The 14382-nt window shown below is 35.5% G+C and overlaps 1 protein-coding gene and 1 long non-coding RNA gene across 2 annotated transcripts; one reads left to right on the top strand and one right to left on the bottom strand.

Annotated features, from left to right (window-relative positions):
- Positions 1-1367: 1367 nt before the first annotated feature.
- On the bottom strand, positions 1368-4728 carry LOC130717598 (benzyl alcohol O-benzoyltransferase-like). The gene is made up of 2 exons (XM_057567895.1): positions 4186-4728; positions 1368-2428 (listed from the first exon to the last, which is right to left on the bottom strand). The coding sequence occupies exons 1-2, from the start codon at positions 4651-4653 to the stop codon at positions 1541-1543; spliced, it is 1356 nt and encodes a 451-aa protein (XP_057423878.1). The 5' UTR covers positions 4654-4728; the 3' UTR covers positions 1368-1540.
- Positions 4729-5946: 1218 nt separating this feature from the next.
- LOC130720331 (uncharacterized) lies at positions 5947-7763 on the top strand. The gene is made up of 2 exons (XR_009013040.1): positions 5947-6574; positions 6984-7763. It is a non-coding gene; the product is annotated as an uncharacterized LOC130720331 (long non-coding RNA).
- The last annotated feature ends 6619 nt before the right edge of the window (positions 7764-14382 follow it).

The following is a 14382-nucleotide window of genomic DNA, read 5'->3' as shown; positions in this document are numbered from 1 at the left end:
TTGTTACTAATTTAAATCAACATCTTCTACTATTCTTTGTTGTAATAGGAGCTTTGAAATTGTTATTATGTTTTTCTTGTTCTGTTTTTATCCTTGCATTGGGTTGGAGCACACTTTATTGATCAAGCTTTCACATACATTTAGTTATTTGGCAGTTTACTTTTGTTGGTGCTTATTTTTTATGTGATCATTTTATATTTTAATGTAAAGCTTTGTGTTTATATTTTAGAAAAAAAGTTATATTTTGTTAATGATATGTTCTTTTTTATACTTGCAGATGAAGATTATTAGGAAGCGGCTACTTTGTCCTTGGAGATTAAACATGCATATGATTTTGTGGAACCTTTAGGATTTATAATTAAGTTGAGATTTCGTCTTCTGAATTGTTTTGATTGAAAAGCTACTTATGTGCGTACTTTATATTACTATGGTACTTTTTGGTGGTGATGATCCATTATGTTGTATTGTGATGTTTCCAAGACAATGATAATTTTTATGTGATATGGTTGTGTATAGAACAACCATTTTAATGTCTCACTTCATATTATGATCTTCCAATTTTTAATGTGAGATGCAATTGTATTGGTGTTTTTATCTTCTGAAAACAACAGGGCCACTGAATCCCATAATAATAAAGCTATAATTGTGATTATTGCAATTTAAAATGAGTTATTAAAATATATAAAAAAAACCGTGAGTATAGAAAAATTATGTATATGTAGTATACTTTATACTGACAGTTAGTTTCCGTTGGTATATCTTAATTTCAAAACTGTTACTAAACTCTGTAGTAATGGCACTGAAACCGTGGGTGTAGAAAATTATGTATTTCTAGTATACCTTATACTGACAGTTAGTGTCCGTTGGTATATCTTAAAGTTCTATTGTAATGAAAATAGAACTGTCACTAAAGCCTATAACATTAGCAGTTAAACTGTTGGTATTGAGAATTTGTGGGTCCCTGCTAATACTTATACCGATGGTAAAAAAAGCGTAGGTATATCTTAAAGTATGTACCTACAGATGCTTAACCGTAGCTAAAAGATATACCGACGGAATTTTACCCGTAGGTATAGCGACTCAAAGTCTACGGAATGAATTGACCGTTGGTAAAAGTTTTTGGGTCTATACCTACGGTTTTTAACTCTTTAGTGACAGTTTGCTGCCGTTGGTATATGGCAAATTTCTTGTAGTGATAAAGACAAAAAATTTATTGAACAAAGTCACCCGAGGATGATACCTCAAAATGAGGTGAAAAAATGTTGAGGAGGAGAAAGATAGGAATAAAAGAAAAAGTAAGAAAGAGAAAGTAAAGATGTCAAAAAAAAATGTAATAGATAATGAGAGAAATATAAATGAAAATGAAGTGCATAAAAAAGAGGTGTGTATATATCATTGTTGTATTATTGCATATATAAAGACAATATCCTCTTACATTAAATAAAAGCCACGACGCATTCATGGCATGCCCATGAAACATAACAACTTAATTATAATTAAGTAGATCAAAGGGCCACCCACTCTAGCTCTTTTGCTGCTGTCAAGCATGCATGTCATCCAACTCCTTGGCAAACACACTCATAATCTTAGCAGGCAAGCAAACCAAAACCAAAATCCCTTCCTCTCCCTGCGCATTCTGACTCGGCACGTGAAAGTTCACCGCTGGAAAAGCCCCTGCCCCAGCCTGAGCAAGCCCACCATACACCGCCTTGCCCCACCCAAAATCCAGCTCTCTAAACCCAGCATACGTCGTGTCCAACACCACACATGACCTCACAACAGTAAACAAGGGCTTTCCCTCAGTCACCATCAGATCCGCCAGAGAGTGCATGTACTCCTCGCTCATCTCACCGCTCGCTTTCTTAATCAGCCTCACCGCATGCTCCAGCGGCTTCTCACAAAGCTCCCCCGCCGTGGCAACCGCCGCAGGGAACGCGAAACAGTTACCGTAGTAACCGGTTGGGAAAGGAGGGTTGAACTTCCCACGCGCGTCGGTTATGCACATCATTCGAACCTCTTGGCTCGGGTCTAACTGTAAAGCTTTGGTGCGGCAACGCCAGATGTATGATGTGAGGACCTCGTATGTGGTGGACTCAGTGTCAAGGTGGTGCGGGAGGTGGCGGCGAATGGCGGCTATTTCGGCGGGTCCGAAGAAGAAGGATTGTTGCACGAAGTCTGTTCCGGTGAGGATGGGGTCGGTGATTGTGTCGTCGGTTAGCTGTTCGTATTCACGGTGGTTGTGTGTGACGCGTGGTGGGTCCCTCGCATGGAGGAGCTCCCTCTGCCAGACGGGGAGGATTGATGGTTCATTTGCGCCTCGGGCTATTTCTACCACGGCGTACATGAAGTGAACTATGCCGGCTCCGTCTGTCATGACATGGTTAAAGCGGAGAGCAAAGATGAAACCGCCGCACTTAAGCCGAGTGACCTAAGATTCAAAATTCAAGGTGACGAGGTTAACAAAAAAATATACAAAGTAGTTTAATGGAAAAAAGTTCTTAAATCCACTAACACGCACCAAGAGATATAAGAAGATAAAAAGAGAGAAATAACAAATATAAAGAGTGCAGAGAGATGTAAAGAGAAAATATGTGAAAATTATAAAATGTAGAAAAACTTAGAGATGTAAGAGAATTAAAAAAAAATCCATTATGCAAATCAAATCATGTATTTAAATAGGGATTGTTTAAACTACTATGCCATAGTAAAATTAACCTTGTCTAACGGCCAAGTAATATGTTGGCACCTTACATATGTTCAAATTTTCAAAGATACTTATGTCAAAATTAAATATTACTAGTCACCTCAGTGATTTTACCTCGCTCATATCTGCTTATAGTAAATATTGATCATAATATATATGTTTTTTCACCACTAATTTAATTTCGATCACCCTCACCTAAAGAACCAAATTAAATAGCGATAATGATACATATGAAAAGTGATGACATAAAATGAATATCAATTTTTTTTATTAAAACTAAAATCACAACATTTTAATTTAGAGATATTTTCCATTTCTTAGATTAGTTACATTTTAAAAGTACAATAAATTAGGTGACTACACTAATCTATAGTTTTTATGGCTAATTTAACCGATACAAAGTGGAAAGAGTTTAATGACGATGCATTGACAGTGTAAACTCACTTTATACATACATCCAATGACATTCCTTCTTTTTGCCATGTCATTTTAATATTTTAAATATTCTTTTTAATTAAAAAATTAAAAACTCCCCTCAACCATGACTGCAAATGTTTCACGTCTGTGTAAAACCTCCAAGGCTCCACCCCATGTTCTTCATCCTGCCACAGATCCAATGGTGGTGTACTGTTTTCAATTCATTGTCATGAAATTGTGGAATTCTCCAATTCGTCATATCCACAAGCTTTGCCCTCCTCACGTCCATTCCCCGGTGGTGGCATGACGACACCCTCGACGGCGCGGTGCACCAGTTTGTGTCACGACGATCTGGTAGAGATTTTCAGTGGCGGTGCGCGGTGGCTTTGGCCGCGATTTAAGGGTGGTGACTCAAGCTTAGGGGCCGGAAAGCTATTGACAGATTTACGGCGGCTGCTACCACTACCAGATGAGTTTCAATCCAGAGATTTATGGAACAGGGTGAAAGTACTATGTTTTTGCCCTGATATTTTATTATTAATTAAAAAAATATTTTAAGATATTAAAATGACGTGGCAAAGTGAAGGAATGTCATTGGGTGGGTTTACACTGTCAGTGCATCCCATTAAACTCAAGTGGAAATGAGTTTTTTTAGTTATATATTCATTTTTTGCCGATAAAAAATTATCACCAAAGTGTGTGTTGAGGGCGCGTCAAGAATTGTTGTGCGGTTCACTTTTCCAAACGGTTTCAAGTAACAGATCTTTTAAACTTCATAGAGCATAACACTAGTAAGGAAATTTTCTAGCTTCTTAAATTAAAAAAATAAAATTTTAAAGAATTATGATACAAGTACTATTATATACCCATATTTTTCATCGCCTAGAAAAAAAATCCATATTTTAATTTTCATCTAACCTGTTTATTATTGCTGATTGTATTATGCATAAATTACTCTTTTCCTTTGCATGGGTTATATATGTCTTATTGAACATTTCTTAAATGAAGAACTGAATAAGACGACGACTAGCTAGACAATATAATAGATATGGCAGATGTTGGACCTGTATCAGTATAATTGGACTATTTATAACAACACCTTCTGATCCTGGAGCTTCATGAAGCAGTTCTTGGAAGCACGGGAAAGGAGGTTTCAGAGTGTCACCAAATTGTTCAAACGTGATGTCAGCATCAGCCTCGATGAACATCACCCCCTCCTCGTTACAATCCACCACGAGATTCCCACCAGCAGCTTCCCTGAGCCTACCGGCGAGCGGGTAGTAGAACACGAGCGCTTTCGCGACCGCGTTCCTTATGATGTCAACAGGGTCTTTCCCTGCCATTGATGGCTCGTTACGGTAGAATTGTATGATGGGAACATTGGCACGAAGACCAGCTTGGTCATCTATGTCAGATAGATGCTTGGTTTCATGGGGTGTGGACACGGCCGGAGCCACCAGCTCTGGTTCTCTCCTCCTAACTGAGAACACTAGAGGCGGAGAAGATGGTTCCAGGGTGTGAGAAAAGGCCATGGTTGCTGACTGAAGGAAGAGGTAATGGGTGCTAAGTGAGTTGTATATTGCAATTTGTGAGTGTCTATATAAGTTGTCCGTTTTCCATAATTTATAGCCAATCAAATTTATAGTCGATCGTATGCATTGATGTCACCCGAACTCTGCAAATTTTTTTTTTTTTTTTTGTCTTAATTAAGGTATCCCCACAACGGATAGCCGTGAGACTAATCCCTCGTCCCACGGTCAGCGCATTAAGCGGTAGGGGGCTGGTCAATGAGTTTTTTCTATTCGCAAGAGTTGAGATTCGAACTCTCAACCACTTGCTTAAAGGATGAAGTGCTAAACCACTACACCAACTTACTTGGTTAAACTTTGCAGTTAAATGCATGTTACAATATCTTTTTACATTTATGCAATTTCTTATTTTATTGTGAAAAAAAAACTTTATATGAAAAATGTTTGGTTGATAGGTATTTCATCTCCATTCTTTAGAGAAATATAGATTTAAAAAATGAGAGATATAATAAGTGATGGGATATAATTGAAAAAGTAAATATAAAAAAATGAAAATAAGATTACAAATGAAATATATATATATATATCATTGTTTATAGACTTAAATGTAATTTTGGTCTCTAATATTAGCTTTGAGCGATTTTAGTCTACTTACTTTCGTCACTTGCATGATTTTGGTCCCTACTATTAATTTTGGGTGATTTTAATCCCTTCCTACCAATTGCATGATTTTAGTTTAATTTAATTTCTATATTTTTTTTAGATGATCAAGTCCCTTTTAATTATAGAAAACATTTATTTTATAAAATAACTCGATCGGTATATATAGGACAATGGCATGCAGCTAGATGAATTATTTTCACCTATAATCATAATCATATGTTGAAAACTATAAATTAAACCAGCAGCATGATTGTAAGATGCAGGAATTGTAGAAATGATTTATTTTATATATGGATGATATTTATTGTTAGAATAATATTATTTTTAACTAGAATTGTGTATAGCAGCTATCAGAATGCAACAAAATTGTGATCGATCTTAGACCATGTTGGTCTGACAAAGGGATTTAATTTGAGGATCAAGAAATATAGAGACTAAAATCATGCAATTGAAAGGTAGGGATTAAAATCACCTAAAGTCAAATGGGTCATGATCATCAATTGAAAGAAAGTAAGAGGATTAAAATTCTCAGAATTATAAAGAAACCAAGACTGACTTTAAGCTTTGTTTATAAATTCATGCTCATTTTTCTTCTATCTTTTATTCTCATCTATATAATTTCCTTTTTATTACATTATCTATTCTAGTATTATGTTCTCATTAAGATTTTGGATGATTGACCCTTATTTTTCCATAATCGAATAAGCATATTAAATTCGTATCTACTTCCTGTAATAGAAATGATTATGATGATGATGGAATGAGCCATGTGATGTACTACTAATGAATTATTTCGGCACAGGACCATTTTGTCCATACATCAATAATTACACATTAATTTACATATCCACGCTTGACGCGTGCAACTATATATAACATATATAATAATGTAATTAAGTGCGTGTATTATGTTTATACTATGGATATATTCAGGGGCGGACCCACGTAAGGCCCAGGAGGTTCAACCCCCTGAAAAAAAGAATTTCAACTTACTCTCCTATAATATATTTTTTTGAACCCCTGAAAATTTAAAGTTGCACCCTAGACCCCAACTCCTCTCTCTCACAGTCACACTATAGTCAGATCTCTCTCCTCTTACCAGTCACGCACACACTCACGCTCTTCACTCTCAAGTCTCTCATTCTCTGATTTCCCAAGCACCACCACCGGCCACCACCACGCCGCCGCCGCACCACCACGTGCCACTCTCCAGCCGTGCGCCCTGCCTTTGGCTCTGCCTATGCGGTTCTAATTTCTGAAGGTATGGGCATGGCTGATTTTTTCCTAAACCTGATTTCTGTTTTTTCCCTAATTTCTAAAGGTTCTAATCTTCTGATTCTTCTCACTGCATAATCTGTTAGTGTTTTTATTCTCTCTAAAGTCTAACCTGTTGTTTACTTGTTTTTTCCCTGCATATTGTGCTTCTGTTTTATTCTCTCACTGCATAATTTCTAATGGCCGTAAGTGGACTAGTGGTATACTGGTATTGTGCTTTGTTTTTACTTTTTTCCCTGGTAGTGGACTAGTGGTACTGGTACCGTGTTATTGCTGATTGATGAATTGGGTAAATATTAATTTAGTCTGTTATGCTTTCCTATACTGGACTAGTGATGAATTGGGTAAATAATTGAGGATTGATCTGTTATGGTAAAATATTAATTTGGTTGAAGGTATGGATGAAGGTCCTGAGTGTGGATTAAAGCTAAAAAGTGTGTATGTGTATACTCTGTGTTCGAATGGCTGTAGAATCCGTGGGAGAGCATAACTCAGATTTGATGTGGGTTTACATACTGAAGTTATTTGGCAGGATGTAGAGAGGATCAAATTGTTGGCTGCAGGGTGTGTTTTATTCTCATGATGCCATTGAATTTTATATGGCTGGTTAGGCTGTGATATTAATTATAGTGCACAAAGTGGTGGTATGCATGGTGGGGACTTGCTATTGTGTCTGCATAAGTATTAAGGTGGTTTTCTTGCAAGGTGCTGTTTAGGCAATAAGTTTTGTTTGTGGTGGAATTAAATTCAGCTATGAATTGACACCAATTTATGATGATTGCACTCAAATGGAGATGGCTACTGCTACTGATACTATTATGGAAGGAGCACTGCAAAGGGGAGCTGATTTCGTGCAGGTCTTTTACTGCGCATTGTTTTAATTTGTGAGGCAGGTTCTTCCTTTGGATATATTCAGGCTGAAGGCATTTGGACAGTGGAGTGTTGGAGGAGGCTTATAATTCTCTTATCTGCTTTTATTCCTTCTTGGTGGTTACCTTTAGATTTTAGAAATTGGTACTATTTTTCCTTCACTGGGTTTTTCCTAGTAAGGTTTTAATGATGCCTTTTTCTAAAGTCTTTCCTCCAAGAAGATGGTGGGATATCATTAGTATATGGTTCATGTATTGCTGTATTTTTTGTCGCACTTATCTTGTCTTATTTCCTTCATTTCCTTACTTGTATTTTGTTCTCTTGGCTTCTTTCGTTCTTGTTATTACCTAGCTCAATTTAAGGTAAGTCTCTAAACTGCTTGGTATACCGATGTGTTCATTTGAAAAATTTGAACCCCCTGACCCCGGGGTCCTGGATCCGCCACTGGATATATTCACTCACACATAGTTTTTTCAAAAGTATTTTGTTAACACCTTTACATCTCACCCATCTAGAGATAGAGATAGATGGATAGAAATAGAAAAAAAAGAATTGAGTAGTATAATATGCGATGTGATAAAAAATGTAAAGTGAAATAAGAAAAAAAAAAGAGTGAAAATTAAATGAAAGAGAACATATAGTGTGAATGTATTATTATTCTCATTTTTGTTACATGTCATTTGCACCAAATTTTCTTCATATCAAAATACATATGAATTTTTATCTTTCTCTAAAGCAGAGGCAGTACCAAAATTCGTTGTTTAGTGACCGATTTAGTAACCAAATTATTTCAGTCACAATTGTGACCGAATTAAGGTTTTTTTTACTCCCTCCAAATCTGCATGGGTAGTGACCGATTTAGAGACTGAAAAGTTTGTGACAGACTATTTCGTCACTATTCTAAGGAATTCATCAATTGATAATTCGTCGCTATTTTTGTGACCAATATTTTTGTTGCTAATTCACGTTAAAATTCATTGTAAAATTAGATTTGTGAGTAGAGGGGGATTCGATTCTGGGCAAGGGCGGACGCATGAATTTCAGAAGGGGGGACTAAGATCTAAATGAATATCATTTGCAATAAAATTTTAATTCTTATGAAATAAAGAATGTGCCAAAAAAACATAGGTATTTTGGTGAGAACAAAAAATTAGTTTGAGTGGAAAGATATTTTATATAAAGATAAGAAATATAAGATTAGTTTGAGTGCAAAGAGGTACTAACCGACACATAAGTATTTTATGAGAATAAAAAAACTACTACAACTTGTTATCTGTTTGTTACTCCACCCCTAATGTGAGGAACCAGTTATATTAGTTCTAATGTCATCATTACAATCACTCAAATTTCTATGTGGCTCCGCCTCTGGACTCCTGGGAGGAGTTGCACTTACCTTGCTTCCACTTGCTAACTGGACTGAAATATCTTGAATGAGTTTGTTTATATAAGTCTTTATTTAATATTGGAAACGAAATCATCAATTTACTAACTAACTTATGAGTACTCGAACCCTAATAGTTTCTTTCTCAATACACCTTTTTCTTTCTCTCAAAAACCTCCGCCGCGGCTGCTGCGTCCTCCGAAGCCCTCTTCGACTACTCGCCATCAAGGTAAAATTGGTGTGAGCAAATTATTTTTCTATAATATTGTGGGAATTAATTGTGATGATTTAGGAATTAAAAACATGGTTTATGTTAAGTATTCTTTTGATTTCATCGAAGAATGGTGTGAAACTTCATAGAACATACCGAGTATATTTGGTTTGAATCTTTCAAACATAAACAAGACGTACTGTTTTTTATGAAAGATATACGGATGTGGTGTATTCAATCCCAACTATTTAGTATTTTATTATGAGTTAGTGTTATACATCTTATCAGTGTTGAGAGCAATATTGACTTTCTTCAAAATTGTCACATAAATCTCCAATTTACAAGGTTTACACTGCTGATCATTTCTCAAACATTTTCATGCCATGATATGCCACTTTCGCTCAGAATCTATATGCACTTGGGGCAAGGAGGATTGGTGTTACAACATTTTCTTCCAACGGGTTTGCTGCCAGCAACCACCACCACTCTTTTTGGCTCTAATAACAATAAATGTGTGGCAAGGCTAAACAATATGATGTTAATTAATAAATTCAATAGAAAGCTACTAAAACTAATTAACTCTAGGAAGGTTGTTCTTAGTAGTTAATTATGTTATTAGTTCTGTTACTAAATGCTTTTAGGAAACAATTATTTTTCTCTCCCTTTTCTGTTTTTTGTTTATAGCTCTCAGCTTAGGCACATCAATATAGTTACAACTTATGTGATCATATGTGTTCAGTTGTATGTATTTGGATCATTAACTAAGAATGAAAATCAGTTCTTCATTTTTCTCTCAAGAGTTCTCTTAGTTGTTCTTTAGCTTCTTTTCTTCCTAGATTTCTTACATTATAATATGGTCTCAGAGCTTCAATAGAAGTTATGCTCCTCCGCAGAATCCATCAAAGGATCAAGGTGCTCAAAATGCAGGTCCGTCCACCATGGATCCGTTCAAGGTTTCTCCCTTAATTGCATTGAGGTACGTCGCAACTCACAAATTTGAGAAATAGTATTATGGTATATGCTAGACTTAAAAATATGATTATTTTAGGGCTTTGAGTATATAATTGGGGATTTCGTAGTTGCTCACGGGTAAAATGACATAAGATAATTGTGGCTGAAGGCTTGATGTTCAGATTTGCCGGTCGGAGGTTCGTTTGCTTGTCGTAGAATTATTGAGGACAGTGCAGTTGATTCCTCGTAGCTATGAGTGATTTTCCAATCACTGTGGCATATTTTTATTTATCTTATAACTGATGTTTAATTATTCTATCATATTGCTTATTTAATTGATCTAAATTGGAGAAACATGCATGCTTTAAAGTTCTTGAATCCTTTGAAAGCTGATTTTATGAAGTTGATTTTGAGTTTGTTTTTGAATTGATATGAGAAGAGTATTTACATTAACTTGAATTTGAAATTATGTGAAATTAACTGTGAACTTGAAAAGCTTTGTTGAGCATTTAAAAGTTGATGTTGAATTGTTATGAGACTTGATATGTTTTGAGAAACAGTTTTTGAGATCCTTGATAGAACCATGTACCCGTTAGCGAAGGTAACGACCTAGGTGCACCTAACTACTTCAAATTTCGGGAAGAGAGGGCCCAAATCCCCTAGCCGCAATCGGCGCCCAGACTATCACCCTAGCTCGGAATTAAACTAGCTAGGTGCACCTAGGCCTCCGCTAACGACTACGAGTTCTACCAAGGATCCAAAAACAGATTCTTAAACCATATCAAGTCTCATCAACAATCTCAACATCAATTTTTCAATGCTCAACAAAGTTTTTCAAGTTCACAATGAATTTCACATAATTCTAAATTCAAATCAATGTAAATTCTCTTCTCATATCAATTCATAAGCATACTCCAAATCAACTTCATAAAATTAGCTTTCAAAGGATTAAGAACTTTATAGCATGCTTCACCAATTTAGATAAATAAGCAATATGATAGAATAATTAAAACATTAGTTATATGGTAATTTAAAATATGCCTAAGTGATTGAAAAATCATTCACAGCTACGACGAATCAATTGGGCCGTCGTCAATAATTCCACGACAAGCAAACGAACCTTCGACCGGAAATCTGAACACAAAGAATAAATTTCAACTCTTCAGCAACAATTATCCTATGTCATACTACCCGTGGGCAACTACAAAATTATCAATTATATACTCAAATCCCTAAAATAATCCTAATTTTGAGTCTAGCATATATCATAGTACTATTTCTCAAATTTGTGAGTTGCGGCATGCCTCAATGCAATTAAGATTTAGGACAAAAACCTTGAACAACTGTCACTCCTTTCCTTCCTTAAAGAACCAATCTTAATAATTAACCAAGTGTCCTTCCAATTGAATGCCACAAATTCGTTCCTGGGTGGGTATGCTATAGAGGGATTGGTAGTGATTTTTGGGAAGGAGAAACAAATGGTAAAAGAGAAAGGAGAAAGATGAGTCGTTGTTTCAGAGGCATGGGAGATTGGGATAAAATTGTAGAGGAAGGGAAAAGAAAGTTACGGCTGGAAGAAAAAGTCATGATATTCTCGGCTTTCCAAGTAGTCTTATCGATGGTCCTCGCCAAAGAACTTTCATTAAACCAATATCCTTAGAGCGTAGATGTTTAACTTGTCTATCAACTATAGCCACATGATGCTCTGTGTAAGATAAATGCTAATCTAGTTGTACATCCTCATGACGGATGGCGCGAGAAGGATCATATATAAAGGTACATCCGGAGCATGGAAACATGAAAAGTTGGATGAACTGCAGAGAGATCTGGCGGAAGTGCCAAACGATAAGATACAGAGCCAACCCTCTCCAACACCTCAAATGGTTCAATGAATCTTAGACTCAGTTTTCCCTTTTTACCAAACCGTAATATAAGGACATGGTGTACGTGCCTTTCATTGAATAACTACATTTTTTAGAAAATGTTATAGATGTTGCTTCAGTGAATGAAAAAAGTGTAGAGGGAAGTGTCACTACTATGCCAAGATTTACACAAGAAGAACTTCAGGCTTTTAAAGCACTTCTCCATTCAATCAAAGGTTCAAACAGATACACAGGTTAATCAAGTCACTATGAGTAGGCAGCAACACCATGTAATAGAAGGTATGGCGTGTGCCTTTCACATTCCTCTAGTCATATTGAATCAAGTTCTTGTTTAATTGATCCAGGAGCTACAGATCGATCACATATGTAGTTCTTTGAATTGATTTGTTAATCATAAAGATATAGATCATATTACAGTAAAATTGCCTAATGGAAACATGTTCAAGGCAAGTGTTGTTGGAACTGTGGACATTACTGCTTCTATAGTCCTAATGTTTGTGTTATACATACCTACATTCAAATTCAATTTGATTTCTATTCCAAAGTTTATTCCATAGTTACGTGGTTCTCCATTTTTTGGTGGAACCGCGTACCAGTTCGCGCGTACCAATTCACGGTACTTTTGCGAACTTGTTCTCTCCCATACGCGTATTGGTACTCCATTTTCAGGTTCCGGATTTTTTTTTTCCTTTTTTGAAGATTTTTGAATTCCAGAAGACATATTTGAAAAGGTCAAGTAGTATAATGGTGCCACAAATCTCGTGAATCTCTCTTAATTGATTCAATTTCCGTTTTTTATTAAACTACAATTAATACTCCCTATATATTAAACAACAAATCTGATTATATATATAAACAACAAATCTTTCCAAAAAAAAAATATATAAACAACAAATCACGTTCAAATAATGGAATGAAAATTGTTACTTAGGTTCTCAATTGGCATTAATTATTTGACTTTTTATCATAAAATTTACATGAGCGTACTAATTAATTAATTAAAACGTATCACGTACCAAAATGACAAACTGACTCTATATACCCCCTCGTACCACATATTTCTTTAATCGCGAACCACGTTCCGGTACCCGTATCGCGTACCGCAACGTATGGAGAACCAGATAACTCATATATTCATGACACGAAAGGTAGCTTGACTTTTACTGGGACAACTTGCATGATACAAGATCACAAGAAGTGGATACTTGGTTCGGGTAGTCTTCATTATGGATTCTACCATTTGGATATGAAAGCAGTTGATACTACTGCTTCTAACAATAAAAAATTGTGATAGTAAGAAATGTAGCAGTTGTGCCAAAGACAGCTTTGTGGTACTTTGAGTTTGGTCATGTATCTCATGAAAAATTGACTGCTCTTTCTAGAGTTTTTCCTTCAATACGGAGATGTTAGTTCTGATGTGTGTCACTTTGCTAGCCAAATGAAGCTTTCTTATTCTTCTACCTATAATAAGAGTACACAAGTTTTTTAGATGTAGCATATGGATATTTGGGGGCATTTTAGAGTGATTCTCATACAGTCTGTTTGTTATGTAAGAGATGGAGAAGAGAGAAATAAGGGAGAGAGAAGTTGAGAGAACTATCTCCGTTTGGTTGTCAAGTGAGAGAGAAGAGAGATTGATTATTATGTGAGACCCATAGATTTTTCTCATCTTCTCGTTTTGAGAAGAAATGAGGAGAGAGTGTGCATGCTTTTTTAAATTTACACTAGCACCCCTCACCAACTTCAGCTAATGCTTTTGGTTATTTTTTTATATTTTTTTACTAATGGGTAAGTTTGTCTTTTGTGATAAAATAATATTCTCTCTTCTCTTTCTCTACTCAACCAAATGAAAGGAGAGAGATTTTACATCAATCTTTCTCTTCTCCACTCTATTTCTCTCTACTCATCTTTTCTCTTCTCTACTCTCTCTTCTTTACCAAACCTAGTGTAATGCTCACAAATATTTTTTTGACAATAGTGGGTGATTGTAGACATTTTAGATTACTCTTATTTAAAAACTTGCAATTTGCTATGAGTTTTGTCATCCAATTTATTTTAAATCACACTATCCTTTTCATATTAAATTATAGTAGTAATCTTTTCAAAAATTAAATTGTAGTAATTTTGAAAAAAATATATTGAATACTTCATTAGTATTATAAAGTGATTTATATTAAGTCGTGATCCACTCTACCTACCGCAGTTTTCCACTCTTTGGAGAAGAGCTAGTTTTTTCTTCTTTCGTTATTTGTCTTGTTGTTTAAATTTCCAATTTACCAAAAATAAAGTGATTTCTTTTTGTTACATCGGAAAGATAAATTGTTCTCTCCAGGGATTGATCCCGACCTCCCCACCTCAACCGGCCTTCTGTTTCATAACTCTCACCACTTGAACTATCTATATAAAAGGGGCATAAATACTATATTGGTCCCTGAAATTGAAAAGGGAATCAAACCTAATCCTTGTAAAATTTTCGCAACAAATTAGGTCCATAATAT

The sequence above is a fragment of the Lotus japonicus genome, chromosome 5, assembly GCF_012489685.1.
Source record: "Lotus japonicus ecotype B-129 chromosome 5, LjGifu_v1.2".
NCBI classification, from domain to species: domain Eukaryota; kingdom Viridiplantae; phylum Streptophyta; class Magnoliopsida; order Fabales; family Fabaceae; genus Lotus; species Lotus japonicus.
Note: the sequence above shows the minus strand (reverse complement) of the source record. Positions and strands in the feature narration are given on the sequence as shown.